The sequence below is a fragment of the Trachurus trachurus genome (genome assembly GCF_905171665.1).
Source record: "Trachurus trachurus genome assembly, chromosome: 6".
In the NCBI taxonomy this organism is placed as follows: domain Eukaryota; kingdom Metazoa; phylum Chordata; class Actinopteri; order Carangiformes; family Carangidae; genus Trachurus; species Trachurus trachurus.
In genome coordinates this window covers 32,776,334-32,791,909 of record NC_139897.1, presented here as the reverse complement: position 1 = coordinate 32,791,909, position 15,576 = coordinate 32,776,334, and the positions used below count along the sequence as shown (strand labels likewise).

The 15,576-nt window shown below is 42.7% G+C and overlaps 1 protein-coding gene across 1 annotated transcript; it reads right to left on the bottom strand.

Moving 5' to 3' along the window:
• Positions 1-1,377: 1,377 nt before the first annotated feature.
• LOC310987450 (ankyrin repeat and SOCS box protein 15-like) lies at positions 1,378-12,013 on the bottom strand (the record flags this gene model as incomplete). The annotated part of the gene is made up of 9 exons (XM_083973717.1): positions 1,378-1,553; positions 2,176-2,329; positions 3,907-4,432; positions 5,434-5,605; positions 6,149-6,394; positions 7,807-7,971; positions 10,275-10,406; positions 11,745-11,797; positions 11,910-12,013. The coding sequence occupies 9 exons, from the start codon at positions 12,011-12,013 to the stop codon at positions 1,378-1,380; spliced, it is 1,728 nt and encodes a 575-aa protein (XP_083829843.1).
• Between the last annotated feature and the right edge of the window lie 3,563 nt (positions 12,014-15,576).

Genomic DNA, 15,576 nt, shown 5'->3' with positions numbered 1-15,576 from the left:
GCTACAGGCTGTCTCCAAACAATGCAACACCTATTGTGAAAAACTACATGTTAACTGACATGATCAGAAACCATTCTATTTCTGGTCTCCCCAAAGTGAACAGATAGATAGAGACCGTTGGCCACAGCAAGTGGGGCTTTGGAGATAGAAAGGCTATCTTGGACTCAAATGGAAGCTTATGAATTAAGGAAATTTTCCATATACATGTTAAGCATAGATATTCTCCATAAAGTGCTGAAAAATAATAATTTCCATGAGAATTTGTCAGGCGAACAGTACTTTTTTTGGTCTTTTTTGGGATGTTGAGGGTGATATCTTAAAATCGAGTTGCAACAAACCCCAGAATCTTTTTTTCATGCCTCCCCCTATGTGTCAAGATACTCTCTGCCAAATTTTATAGTTGTATGACTATTTATGCCATTGTAGTACCTAAATATTTGCATTTACATCATTTCGCCAGCAAAATGACCCAAGAAAGGGGTTTTGGCCCCCTGTATCTTTCCAGCAGCTAGTTGACCGGGTTGTCCACCCAGGTTTTAATCCTTGAAGTTCCTAGATATCATTTCTGGTGTCAAACCTTTTACAACGCTCCGTGTCCGTTTTTCAAAAAACTGGGATTTTGCCCCCTGGGTATTAGTTAAACATTACTTAATTCATCATTTCTAACTGTAATGTAGGAAGAATACTTTACACATGATAAATTACATAATTAATCATGTTTAACTATTGATTAATAGTGTGTAATTATCATTAAGTGTTATCAACAAAGGGTTCTTTTGTGTCTGAATAGTTTTTGATTTCTCTAAAGTTTTTCTCACCCATTGGTTCCTTTCAATGAAATTCACATTTTATATTTTAAATTCTTTAAAACTATTTAATTTCACAACAGTTCTGATTGATTGATTGATTGAAATTCTTTATTCAGTCGCATCACACAATAACATTATCGACACAAAACATCATCGACAACAGTTAGTGGCTGTAGTTTTTCAGACAGGACAGGATGATTTGATCCACATCTGTTGAGTTAGTATTTGTTTCAGCAGGACTGAGGGTGTGAAATAAAGTCAGAATAAATCACAGTTTTTAAAATATTTTTTTGAAAAACACTGGAGCTCAGAGGAATACTTTATATCAGGCTTTAATACACTGTAGATGTTCAATGTTTAAGGTTTGGATCAATGTTTACAGTCCTGCAGTACATGGATTGAAATGTAAAAAAAAAAAGCACCTTTATGTATTTAATATTTACATTTTCTGTAAAAACACAGAATCACAATCTATTATAAATAGTACATTTAATCATTATACTGATGTGTTAAAGAAAAAATAGATATTACAGCAGTACATCCTTTAAAAACAAGCAGGACGATCTCTTCACATGATGCGTTCAGGGTCCTGGCCGTAGAGGTCGAGCTCCCGGTACAGGATGAAGTTCTTCAGTCTGGGAGGGAACAAGCGCAAGTTCATGATGTCGGGGTTGTTGAGTCTCTTCAGGGTCAGACGCCGGCGGATCTCCAGCCTGCAGAGGTGCCTGAGGGAGCGAGGACTGCCTGGAGATCAGGGTTCAGAAAAATCGTTATTATTTCTTTTATTAATTCATATAGGTACACGAGCGAGAGGATGAAAGAGAATAACAGAATAACACTCGAACATCACGACTTCCCACTGGGCACCGTGTGTTGGTTAGAGCTGCAGAACAACACGATGATGACGACTTGAAGCTAACGTGAATTTTTCTACAGAGAAACCTCATGATGTCATTAAAGGGATAGTTCACCCAAAATTCAAATTTCCTTTACTCATTATCTACTCACCCTCATGTGGACTAAGGGCTGGGAGAAGTTTCAGAGAACGAACGGAGCGAATGGAGCTCACTTTTCTTCGTCCAAAAAGACACACTAAAAAACATCCAAATACCTCCATAGTGCTCGTCTGTAATGTCCCTCTTGTATTGAAGCCCCAACATGAGAAATTGTTTTAAAAAATTTTAATAAGTCTATGTTTTAAGCTTGTTTGTAGCGGAAGCTCCCAGTGTCTCATTTCACTGGGAGCTTAATGTGTCCTAAAGGAAATTTGAATTTTGGGTAAACTATCCCTTTAAAGATCTGTGATGTAATTCGTCTACTCTGATTTTTATAATATGAGTGATAAATAATAAAGATTCAAACTCACTGAGGATCTCACAGATTTCCGGCCACTCGCTCTGTTTCTCCAGGATGAGTCTGAGTTTGGAGCAGATGTGGACGTGGTCGACGTAGTCCAGCAGAGTCCGGACCACGCCCCCGGACAGATGCATGAGGCAGCAGAGACTCATGAACTCACAGAACTGAGACAAGACAGAGGACGTTTTGTATTTTTTTCTATGCATATGAAAGGAACAACTGGAAAAGTTAAAGTAAATAAATTTCTTCTTCCCTTTGGCCTGAAATCTATTTTTTAATCTATGATAAAAACACATTTTCCACCCTGCAGCTGCTAAATGAGGTGAGTAATACAATGACTGAATCTGAGATAATTTGATGTTTGCTTTTTCCATCTGTCAACTGATGTTTCACTGATGGAGTCAGTAACAATTCAGTTGCTTTCTCTGCTAAGAGGTTCATCTAAACTGATTTTATAACACCCATCAAGGAGAGGGCCATTTTAACAGAATAAACAATTAAAAGGATGAAAAAAATATTATTAAAAACGTAAATTATTTTGGACACTGTGGTTATAATCCTTCAGATTTCAGTCAGAGTAGGTCAAACTGTAAATTAACAGTATTTCCAGACCAGAACATATCTTTGTAGTAAGCTAGGCTAACTAGCTAGTATGTTTTGCTTTTGCTACACAGCTAATGTTAGCATTAGTTGCTTTTTATTTACTAGTCTTGGCAGGAGCTTCAGTCATTGTTATTTTTACTAGACAAAGAGGTTATGTTGTGTTGGACTTGATGCTACAGTGACTCAGTATTAGAAAAAAGTGACAGGACAGTCCGACCAGGCTGTGGCTAGCTTGTTAGCATGCTAACTCTCCAAACAGGAGCAGCTCACTTTCCGGAGCTAAAGTAAAGTGATAAAGTTTGATTCTGAACTTTTAACGTTTCTTCTAGAATGGCAAGTAACTTTACCTGCTAGCTATGTAGCAAAACTACCAGAGTGTTGTTAAAGGGATAGTTCACCCAAAATTGAAATTGCACTTATTATCTTCTCCCCCTCATGTGGACTAAGGGCTGGGAGAAGTTTCAGAGTCCTCCGTGGCTTCTCTAGGGGGTCTCGGCGTAGCAGTGCATAACGGTTGCAAATGGATACCAACTGTCTTCGTAACAAAAAGACACACCAAAAAACATCCAAATACCTCCATGCTGCTTGTATGTAATGTCCATCTTGTATTGAAGCCCATTTTTCCAGCTTGTTTATAGCTTCTCAAAGCTCCTCTTACCAGTTCGTCATATTTGGACAAACCAGGGTCTGTTCTCTTCCCAGTTCGTCCAGATATGACGAACCGGGAAGAGGAGCTTAGAGAAGCTTCCGCTACAAAACAAGCTTGAAATATAGACTTATTTAATTTTTTTCGGAACAATTTCGCATTTCGGGGCTTCATACAAGACGGACATTACATAAGAGCAGCATGGAGGTATTTGGATGTTTTTTGGTGTGTCTTTTTGTTACGAAGACAGTTGGTATCCATTTGCAACCGTTATATGGACATGCACTGCTACGCCGAGACCCCCTGTAACTCAGAGAAGCCACGGACGACTCTGAAACTTCTCCCAGCCCTTAGTCCACATGAGGGGGAGGAGATAATGAGTGAAATTTCAATCTTGGGTGAACTATCACTTTAATCTTTCCATCTAACATCCCCATTTCCTAAAATGTCAAACTCCTGATTTAGCAAAAACAAAACAAGAAAAACTCTCACTGGGATTTTTCCGTCCACGTTGTCCGAAGCGTTTAAAGGTCTGTCGTGGTGACAGTGGAAGCAACTCTCCACCTCGTAGCCGCTGTTGAGCAGCAGCCTCATCATCACCTCGTCCTTCAGGCAGTACTGCAGCGCCGTGGGGAACACCGTGTCGCTCACCACCGTGAAGTAACAGTTCACGTCCGCTCTGGCCGCCAGCAGCAGCTTCACAATGTCATAACATCCCGACCGGACCGCCACCAGGAAGCAGCACAGCGGGTCCTGGTCCGTCTTCGCTCCGGCCGCCAACAGGACTTTGGTGCAGTCCACGTCCCCGTTGGAGACGGCGAAGTACAAGGCGCTCCTCCTCATGTCCCGGTAGTTTTCTGAGTTTCTGGTTTTCATGCGGGAGTTGACGTCAAAGCCGCAGCCGAGCAACAGCTGCAGGCAGCGGCACTGACTTCCCTCGGCTGCAGAGTGCACCGGGCTCTGGCCGGCCTCCTTGATGGCCTTCCTATCGGTCAGAGGTATCAGCATCTTCACTGCACTGTGGCAAAAGAAAACACACACTGAAACAATAAATACGAGCAGAGAGATGAATGAAATGGGGGTCATTCCTATGTTCCCACAGCCTTATGTTCCCACATTTCTAACTTTTGTTGTCACTGAAAATTAGGCCCTATGTTCCCACAGCCCTTTGGTCCCACCATTGGTTGGGTTTAGGCAATGAAGAAAAGAGTTGGTTAAGTTTAGTAAAAAGACCCGGTAGAGGCTAGACAGGCCAGAGAGATAGAGTCCAGATAGGTAGAGAGAGTCCAGTGGGAACATAGGTCCTCATTTTGAGAAAAACCTTATAACTGTCTGAACATAGGGCTGTGGGAACATAGGCATGGACCCGATGAAATCTACCAACTTTATTAGGTTTGGTGAACTTTGCTTCTGACCAGTAGCAAACCATCTTGATGGTGCTGACCTATGCAGGAATCAGTCCAAACTTGAGGTAGCTATCAACGGTTTTGTACCACCAAAGACTTGCACTATTTAAAGGGACAACGAGGAGTTTCTCCGTCGGCAGAACGAAAAATTCCGCGACAATAAAAAAGTCTCATATTAATGTGGATGAATCTATGTTACCCACACTTGTTAATGGGCCCATTTTCTATAAATATATCGTTTTGTCTCTATCGTTATTTTGTTATTATTAGTGGTGGCGGAAACGCTGGTCGAGCCGACCAGCGCTTCCTTACTTTCGGTTTTGCGGAGTCATGAGTCATGAGAATAACGCCGCCGAATTGCCGTTTATGGTCGGAACTACGACGGTATGTGATCGTCTTCCAACCTCTGACTTTAATTCTTGATGAATGAAAACATGAGTCTGTCTTGTGCCGGTCAAAGAATTTCACGGTGCGCGGAGGCTCATAAATGTAGTGTGGAAACACTTCGCTTTTCCAAAACTCCTCGTTGTCCCTTTAACGTTATACAAAGATTTATGACTGCCAGTACTCCTCCTATCTTGTTACCATGTTAGCCTTAACTGGAGGAACTCACTCATAGTGTCCGGCGTACGCTGCCTTGTGAATGGGCAGGTGTCCGGAGATGCTGGCGAGGTTGGGGTTGGCTCCGTTGTTCAGCAGCAGCTGGATGCACTCAATGTTTCCTGAACCGGCTGCATCCAGCAACACACTTTCCCCGTTCAAGGCCTGAGAGTTCACTCTGCTTCCTGAGCAGGAAACAATGGATACAGGTCAGCAGCGGCATCCCAACAAGTCCCGACTCAACACTAAGGGCCTGATCTACTAAGATCTCAGATAGCGGGCGCTAAATTGTTTGCGCCCCCTAAAATATTGCGTTTTCACAAAGTTGTATCAATTAGTACATGGTTTTCAGACGTGGTAAATAAAGACGCAAAAACAGCCACCGCAATCTCTTCCTGGTTTGGTAAATCACATTGCACGCGCCAAATAAATCTATTTGCATCTACTCCTCCCAGTATTCAGCACGTTCTGGCAGAAACCCCCATATTTACATATTCATCAAGGCAAACACGCTAAATGGATCGCACGTGCTATTTTGCCCGTTGAGAGACGCAATCCTCGGTGCGCCCGTTTAGTAGATCAGCTTCACCATGTGTTTGTGCGTGCAATCACGTTTGCACACGTTTTAATACACGCAAACCTTTAGTAGATCTGGCCCAAAGACCACTGCTGTTGTGATAACCCCCCAAAAGCAAAGTTTGTGAGTCAAAACTGAACTTTGGACTGACCACAGTTCACCAAGACCTCAGCGATGTTGCAGTGTCCGTTCTCTGCAGCCACGGCGAGCGGCGTCACCCCCGTCACGTCCTTCTCGTTCACACGGCCGCCGTTCCTCAGCAGCAGCATCACGACGTCCATGTTGCCGACTTTGGCGGCCTCGTGCATGGCCGTCCAACTCTTCTGGCAAACCTGGTCCACCCAGGCGCCGTAAGCCACCAGAGCACGTGTCATCTCAAAAGAGTTGGCCCTCACCGCTGTAAGGAGAGAGAGTTTGGTTCAAACTAGGGGTGTACCCGAACCCGAAACGTACTCGGAATAATGCTTTTATCCCAAATTTCTAAAGAAAAAGAAACGTTTGGATCAGCAACAGCACATAACCAGGTGATTCTGGTTCACACTCCAACACAGTAGGTGGCGCTAATGCTCACCGATACTTCCAGGGTCACGTTCAACAACTAAGCATTTTCTCATAGACGATAATGGGAAAAGAAGCGGCTATAAAACGGTGGATAATTTTTTTGAGAGTCACAACCCCCGCGAAACGACTCGTTCCACTACCAGAATTTGATCCATTCAGTCCGATTACGTTTGAAAAGTCTAGAGGAGCCACATGATTAAATTATTTTATTCCCAGAGCTAAAGCAGAAGTTAGCCAGCTAGCTCGGCGTAGCACTAGCTCGGCTGAAGTCAGTACATCCACTTCCAGTTTCTTCCCGAATCCGAATTTTAAAAAAAAAGTTTTTTTTAAAAGCCCGAATGCGAATACAAACAGTGCACTGGCTGTACACCCCTATTTCAAACAGCGAAAGTTTGGTTCAAACAGCAATGACTTCAAAGAGGTTATGATTAATATAGTCAAGAACATGAAAAGACTTATTGATTACGACAAATCTTTGAAGAACTGTCCCTAATTCCCTAAGTCCCTAAGTTTGGGACTTTTGGAAAGTTTGACAGTCCAGGTAAACTTTAGTCCTAATGAATCCGCTGAAGTCCAACTCTGAGCTCAACACCGCACTGCAAAAACTCAATATCTTTCCAAGAATATTTGTCACATTTCTAGTCAAAACTAAACTCTTTTCACTTTAAGATTCATCACCTAACAATGAACTTGTGTTAAGATAATTTTCATTTGTTTCAAACTAATTTTCACTTGAAATAAGTAGAAAAATCTACCGGTGAAAGCAAGTTTTTTGTGCTTGTGTAGCCGATGTCATATCTGGCCCTCTGCGTTGTGTTTCTCACGGCCTGCCCTAGGTGGGGTTCGATCCCACAACCTCCCGCACTGGAGGCGACGATGCTAACCTCTTCGCCAAGAGGTTGACAACCACTTGGCGGGGTGGTTAGCACGTCTTTTATGGGTGGAGTGAGTGCACATCCGTTACACTTGTAATAAGAAAGAAAAACTTGATCCACTGTCAGATTTTTCTACTTATTTCAAGTGAAAATCTGCTTTAAAGAATTAAAAAGTGTCTAAAAACAAGCTACTTTGTATGTGATGAGTCTTATTTTAAGTAGAATGAGATGATTTGTTTTGACTAGAAATTACATTTTGACTAGAAATAAGACAAATATTCTTGGTAAGATTTTGAGTTTTTGCAGTGCGGTAGCAGTATAACCATGTTTCATCCATCCATCTGTTTGCCAACTCCCTGCTCGACAGAATTACCCAGCAGCAGCGGCGACTCGTCCTTGCTGTTGGTGTTGTTGGGCGTCGCTCCGTGCTCCAGCAGGCTCTTCACGTTCTCCACCAGTCCGGCTTTAACGGCCAGGGTCAGCGGCGTCTCTCCGCCCACGGTCGTCCTCTCCTCCAGACTGAGGCCTTGAGCCACCACTAACACAAACAGACAGAGGGCGTCGTCGACGTTTATTAGGCTCACATTGCTGGAGTTGATAGAAGGTTTGACAACTATGCTAACCTAACTGCTGGATGACCTCCATGAGAAATAACCAAACAACAACATCACAGGTTATTATAGATGAAGAGGCGTTGACATCAGCTGTCAGGCAGGCAGCAAGTACTCTGTGGATTAATGTTATTTCAGGCAGCCAATGTTTTGATGCTGCCACAGCCCTGACACGACCTGCTGTGATTCATCTTTACTTGTCATCTTTACTTATTTATTGGTGTCACCTCGGCTGGGTAAAGTAGGAGGACGTTTGTTGCTGTGCCACTTAGCACCTGACTGACAAAGCTCTGGTCTAAGGTCAGGACCGAGACTCCTCTAGTCTACGTGTTGTCGGACCACGTCAACAATCGGCTGCAGCTCTGCAGTTAGAGCCGCCGTCTGTCTGTCCGCTAATTATGAGGTTGGCGGTTCAGTCCAGCACTCCGCCTATCTATCCACATGTTGAAGTATCCTTGACTACGACACTGAACCCTCAGCGTGGAGGCTTTTGCAGCCGTCAGTGTGTGAATGTGAGGAGTAGAAAAGCTGAGTACATAAGTACAGTGCATGCCATTTACCATCAGAAGCGTTTATGAAGGCGGCGGTAATGGAGTGGAGGGTGACGTGACAACTTTTTCATAAAGTCTCTCCAGGGAGACATTCACTGAGTCGCATTCACATTGAAAAGTGACTGAAATGATTGTTCCCAGAATGAGAGAGGAGAAGTTAATGTCCTGACTGCTGTGCAATTCCCGCCGTGATTGAAAAATGCACCAATCAGAGAGTGAAGTGGGTGTGAATGAACATTTGAGAAAGTTCCCGGAATTGGTGATACGTCCCTCCCCACAGGGAGGAACAGTGGCCTCGTTATTGATTGGACTTGATTGCTGCGGCTGAATGAGAACAGGCTCCACTCAACTGCACATTTAATGGTGACTTTATGTTTAAACGCTGCACAAAGCTGCTTTTGAATCAGATATTTGATTGTGATATTTAAAGGGATAGTTCACTCATTATCTACTCACCCTCATGTCGACTAAGAGCTGTGAGAAGTTTCAGAGTCCTCCATTCCTTCTCTGAGTTACAGGGGGGTCCGCGCAGCAGTATTTGTCCATATAATGGTTGTTAATGGATACCAACTTTCTTTGTCCAAAAAGACACACCAAAAAACATCTAAATACCTCCATAGTGCTCGTCTGTAATGTCCCTCTTATTGAAGTAGTGAAGCCCCAACATGAGAAATTGTTCCGCCGGTCATTGACACAGGAAGAGCAGTGAACCAAGACACTGGAAGCTTCCGCTACAAACAAGCTTAAAATATAGACTTATTTAATTTTTCTCAGAACAATTTCTCATGTCAGTGCTTCAATACAAGAGGGACATTACAGACGAGCATTATGGAGGTATTTGGATGTTTTTTTGTGTGTCTTTTTGGACAAAGAAAGTTGGTATCCATTGACAACCATTATATGGACAAATACTGCTGTGCGGACCCCCCCATAACTCAGAGAAGCCACGGAGGACTCTGAAACTTCTCACAGCTCTTACAGTAGTTGACATGAGGGTGAGTGAAATTTGAATTTTGGGTGAACTATCCCTTTAAGGTCTGTGTGGTAGAGTCTCACTGGCTGCTGCTGACGCTTCAAGCTTCAGGTTTTATTGGACATTTACCGTCTGGTTTATGTGTCAGTGTCTCCAGCAGCTGTTTCCTGCAAACAAACTACTCGTTCTGCTGCCCCCTGCTGTTTGCCCTGATGATTGTCACAGTTAAAATACAAAAATTACCGTAAGCGTAGAATATTTTTGCTTGCATCCATAAGATCATAAAGCACTAACAATATTCTGTTAACCTTCCATGTTACCATGTTTTGTGTTTTTTTTTTTCAAATGTATAACATCTGTCATCAACGTTGACCTGGTTTCAACAGTGACACACTTTTGTCATGACTTCAAAACAGTATCCTGACTAAACTGTGACTAAAAAAACAAAACTAGGTATACGTAGTGTCATGTAATTGGGCTATATTGACCATAAAATTCCAAGAATACAGTATAAAAGTTGACTGAAAAGATGTAATATATTAATTTTATATTTCACGTTTTAACAGATAACATTAGTTTTGACCAGGGAAGACAAACCCTGAAAGCTCAACAGGAAGACAATGCAAAGGTTCAACATTATATTTTATTTTACATTGATTTGATTGTTTGACAGGTATGTATACTCTACGTCGTGTAGCCTACTCACATCTCAGGACGGTCTCCAGAACCTCCAGGACCGGCTGGGATGCGGCTCGGTGGAGGGGCAGCCAGCCGCGGCTGTCCGACTCCCTGAAGGCGAAGGTGTGACTCAGCATCTCCTTGAGCAGCAGCACCTCACCTGGTTACCATGGAAACAAGACAACGGTCCAGGGAGAAAGACAAGAAAGACACAGGAAAGACGGCATCAGGGGTCACAGACTTGTTGCTTTTTCCTCCACCTGTCTCCCACCACCAGCCTGCAGCTCTCTCTTCCCTTCCTCCCTTCCCTTCCCTCCCCCGGCTCAGTGTTTATTTATCTCTCTGGGCCGGTCGCCGCGCCGCGCCACGCTGCGCCTCCGGATGCTTGGCAGTCCTCGCCTACAGCTGCTGACCGTGTGACTTTGGCCGCCCGCTGGCCTCGGAGATGAGCCAACAGCAGAGATGGACAGAGTACTCGACCCCCAGTACTTGAATAAGAGTACAAATACTACTGGTCAAAATTTACTCTGTTACAAGTAAAAGTAGCTCAGTCGACATGTTACTCCAGTAAGAGTAAAAAAATATTTGCTTTTAAAGGTACTTAAAGGAGAAGTAAGCAATATTTTTGTGTTAATATAAGTCTTAAATAGTTCTATCTTCCGACAGCAATCACTTACATAGAGTGTTTGGACCGAAACACGGGTCTGTCAATCACTCTGCTCTGCTCTGAGCCGAGGAGAAAACATTTCTCGTATCCTACAACCTTTATCCAATGAGGAGAGAGAACGGCATAAAGGGGCAGTCCTCTCTGTGTGTGCAGCCAAGGGACGCTGTGAATGTGGCGACGTAGGGACGAGGACCAATAGATCCATGACGAGGGCGGGGGCTGCTAACTCCATCGGTGACAAGACGTTATGGTGCGTTCAGGGCAGCCTTTAACTCATGTTTTTCTGACCTGTGAAGTCGTACCAGTTCGATCTGGTACGAGTTCACAGGTCGGAAGTTACGAGTGGCCGTTATAGTGACTTTAACAGGTAAAACAGGTCGGAAAAACACGAGTGGGTTGCCTGGAACGCTACAAAGTCGTAAGTTGTGACTTGAAGCTGTAATTTACGGTTTCAAAAGCCTGCCTCGAACGCAGCATTAGCCAAAACGACCGGATCGCTTACTTCTGCTTTAACTCTTTGAAAGCAGCTGCACTGATGTGCTGCTTTTAGGGGTTAGGGTTTCCTTCTTTGACAAACACAGCTTGTGTCCAATAGGATTTTAGAAAAAAAAAAAAAAAGCAGACCTGAAAGTAACGAGTACTTTTCAGCCTTCCTAGAAATGAACTTGAGTAAAAGTAAAAATATTTGTCTTGGAAATGTATTCAAGTAAGAGTAATAAGTACCAAAGAAATCTAATACTCAAGTAAAGTAGTGGCCAACAGACCGAAAAGCTAGAGACGGTCTCTGTGGGGATGGTGAAGGTATTTTTCTGTCTGGCCTTCGATACCTACCTTGCTCGATGGCAGCCAGGACTCTCAGGTTTTCATCCGTCACAGCTGTTAAACTGAAAAAGCCAGGAGCAGAGAAAACACACAGGAGGAGAGGGTCAACTCCTTTTTTCTTTTCTATTTTTCCTTGCGTGAGGATGATGTTGAGTTTGGATGTGACTCAAATACCTGGCTGCAGATTTTAGAAAGGCATCCTGGCAGGAGTCGTGGATGCCCAGCTGGATGATGTAGTCATTCAGCTCCTCTTCACCGTATTCATCATAAGTGTTCATCACTCTGCAGCAACGAGACACACGATTAGACACACGATTCCAGTTAGTTGGAAACACAATTATAAATCTTATTTTTGAATTTTAAAATCCAAACCAGCGGTCATGCAATTTTAAGCACATTTATCATCGACACCGAAAGTTACATTAGCTTTGGCCACTTGGGGGCAGCAGAGATCGTAACATTTACATAACTAGCAAACATGTTGGCAAACAGCTGCAGGAATTCGAGCCCACTTCGATCCCAATCACTCTGGAAAATCATCTCATTCTGTAGCTGTAAAACTTTCCATTATCTTTTTATGGTGTTTTCTAAAATTATACATGAGGACAAGTAAACAAGCAAACTGCACCATACTGTCTCTCTGCATATCACATTAACACCACATTAATATATATATTGATATACACTGGTTAGGCCTACTAGTCAGAGAATTCACTAGATCTAAATAAAAAACAGCGTTCAAAATTTCACACCTAAAAGATTCAAATATATTATTTTTAAAAGATTTTCCAGCTCTGCATTGAGCTGAGACGCCAACAGAAACAAATGACTAAAAAGCTCTCTGCAGCCCAGAGAGTATACAGTAGCAGCACAGCGAATCATCGGAGCATCCAAACAATGTGAAATTTTAAATTTCTCCTAGTTTGCAGCTACTAATAAATAATACATAAACTTTTTCTTGGGTTAAAACTTTGCAGGAAACTAAATTATTCCACAGGTTGATAATAAATTGAAGGTTTGATTCACTAAAACATGCTGTAAATCACATGCCAGTGCAAAACTAAAACATGCAAACAGTGAGGATGGTGGATGAGAAACAAAACAAGCATTACACTGCAGACTCTGTTGTTGTGTTCATGTTATTGTGTCGACCCACCTTCCAGACAAAGACAAAAAAATGCACAAATCCTCAACACACAAATTCACATCAGCAGCCACAAAAATCCAGTTTCTGACTCCAGCTCCCGTCCAGATCTTAGTCTAATAAATCAAATACCTGATTGTCTTGATTGTCAGAACTTCTCACCTGTGAGGTATGTGAGCAGTCCTCGCTGATGGGTTCAACCTTTGCTAACAGCTCTCAGAGTTTTTATATTTAGGTGGTGCCCTACTTTCAGATGCCTGGCGGTCCGGCCGGCTGAGGGGGGCGTGTAGGGCGACACCTGGCCTGCTGCTCTTAAATATAGCCGGGTTACGTGTGCTATTGTGTGAGCTAAGCCAGGTCTTTGGCGTGTTTGGCGGGAATCTCGCATTCAAGATCCCATAAGTATCTGTGGCTTTGGACCGTGGACTCATGCAGCCAACGGGGGTCACGTCGACCATTGTTTCGTGCAAGGCAAAAATCAATGGGGTCTATTTTTTCCTCCACCGCTGCTGCTTTATCCAAGAAATATGAGCTGATGGTCTCATAAAACGTTTGCTGCAGGAAAACTGGGCAACCAGGTGACGGCACCGGTCTGTGCCAGGCTTTAAATCTTCTTTTACGAGGAAACAGTTTTGTAATTGTTTCCTGTTGTGATGTTTTTTAATGCTGCGGTCACATTTTCTGCTGTTTGGCATAGTGCCTTTTAATGACTTTCATCTCCACCTGGTTCAAATAGTTTTAAAATGGTTTTATTATCTCAGTTTTGATTCACCAGGAAAATAGTTTTTTTCAATGCTCAATAATATTTTAATTAACCTTTTTATAATATGTGCATAACACCTTTTAATATCTGGAGTAAACAGACCAGTGTCGGTATATTAAAAAGCAGCTAAAAACCAAAGTGTTGGACATTTAAAAGGAACAGATATCAACACACAAAAACAACATGAGATATCATATTCGCACATTGGTAGAATTATTTCATGCACAATCACTTTCCTATTTGAACTAAAACTCATAGAAATTCTCCAGAGATTGAAAAGAGTCTGAATGTGAGACTTTGTCTGACGCTTTAAAGAATTGTTTCTGAAGTCTGATATTCTGATGTAGAAAGAAATCCAAGAAATAGGAGAGACACGTCTTCAAATGAATACAGCGGCTCTGATGCAGCCACACACAGTTTTAATTATAGGCTATGTTTTACAAACATTTTTAAAAAGGTAGGAAGAGTGTCTGTTTCACAGTAAAACATCAGTTTTCATCTGTCAGTCCCATGTGCTGAATTATCTAGAAACAGACTTATTAACATAGCAGCATTAGTGTAGTGTGATTGGTTGGTTGGCTGATTGAATTATTGGTTGGTTGGTTGGTTGGTTGGTTGAATTATTGGTTGGTTGGTTGGTTGGTTGGTTGGTTGAATTGTTGGTTGTTTGGTTGGTTGAATTATTGGTTGGTTGGTTGAATTATTGGTTGGTTGGTTGGTTTGTTGAATTATTGGTTGGTTGGTTGGTTGGTTGGTTGGTTGAATTATTGGTTGGTTGGTTGGTTGGTTGGTTGGTCGGTCAGTCAGTCAGTTGGTCACTTGGTTGCAAGTTTCTGGTCCTTTGTTTGACTGGAGGATCAGTTGGTTAGCTGACTGATTGGTATGTAGATTGGTTGGTTGGTAGGTAGTTTGGTTATTTGGTTATGTAGCTGAATGGTTGGTTGGTTAGAAGGGTAGATGATCAGTTGATTGATTGGTATGTAGGTTTTTTTAAATTGGATAAGGATAAGCGGTATAGAAAATGTATGAATGAATGGTTGTTAGGTAGCTTGGTTTGTTTGTTAGTTAGTTGGTTGTTTAGTGATTTAGCTGAATGTTTAGTTGCTTTGTTGGTTTATTTGTTGGTCTGTTTGTTGGATGATCCGTCAGTTGGTTGGTTAAAGTTGGTTAGATGTATTTCTTAGTTCTGAGTTCACTATTTCAAAACTCCTCAGGCAGCACAGCAGCAGTCAGTGTGGATTTAAACTGTGAATCACTGTTTGACTGACAGTTTCTTTCATATGGTATAAGCTGTTCTGACTCAAACTCAAACATCTCCAGAACTCTTAGTCCACGTTGGAAACTCAATCAAACACAGAATAAGACTGTAAACCCTGGATGACCTTCCACAGCACATTAAAAAAGCTAATTAGCAAGTTTTTTTTTCATTTAGGCTATTGTTTTGTTTGCTTCTGTTCTGGCTCAGTCATCAGCAGCTGAATGTCTGAAGTAAACCTTTTGCCATTTCCCATTTTACTGTTATACGTCCACTGATGGGCACATCAACCCACGTGGACCATCTCCCCAGGTAAAACCAGGACCGAAGAGCATGGATGTGTTAACCAGTCAGCTCCCACTGTGTACAGAAAGTGTCTGACTGTGATCCTGAAAAAGCGCTAACACGACAGGAGGGCCTCCGCTAAATGAAAACCTGTGTATGACAGGTTTGACCCGGGGGCCCGGTCCTTTCTGCTCCTGCTGCCGGTGCTGTGATCCCTGAGGATCCAGCAGATGTCCAGCAGCAGATTAGTGGAGCTTTACGGGGGCCGTCGCCGCCGTGTCGGCTCCTCGGGCTCCCAGACTGAAATAGTCAGCATACAGCTCAATGTAAAGCTCCTATAGGGTCAATGTCCACACAAGGAGGGTGTCACACAACTAAAATAAGACCGCTTCTC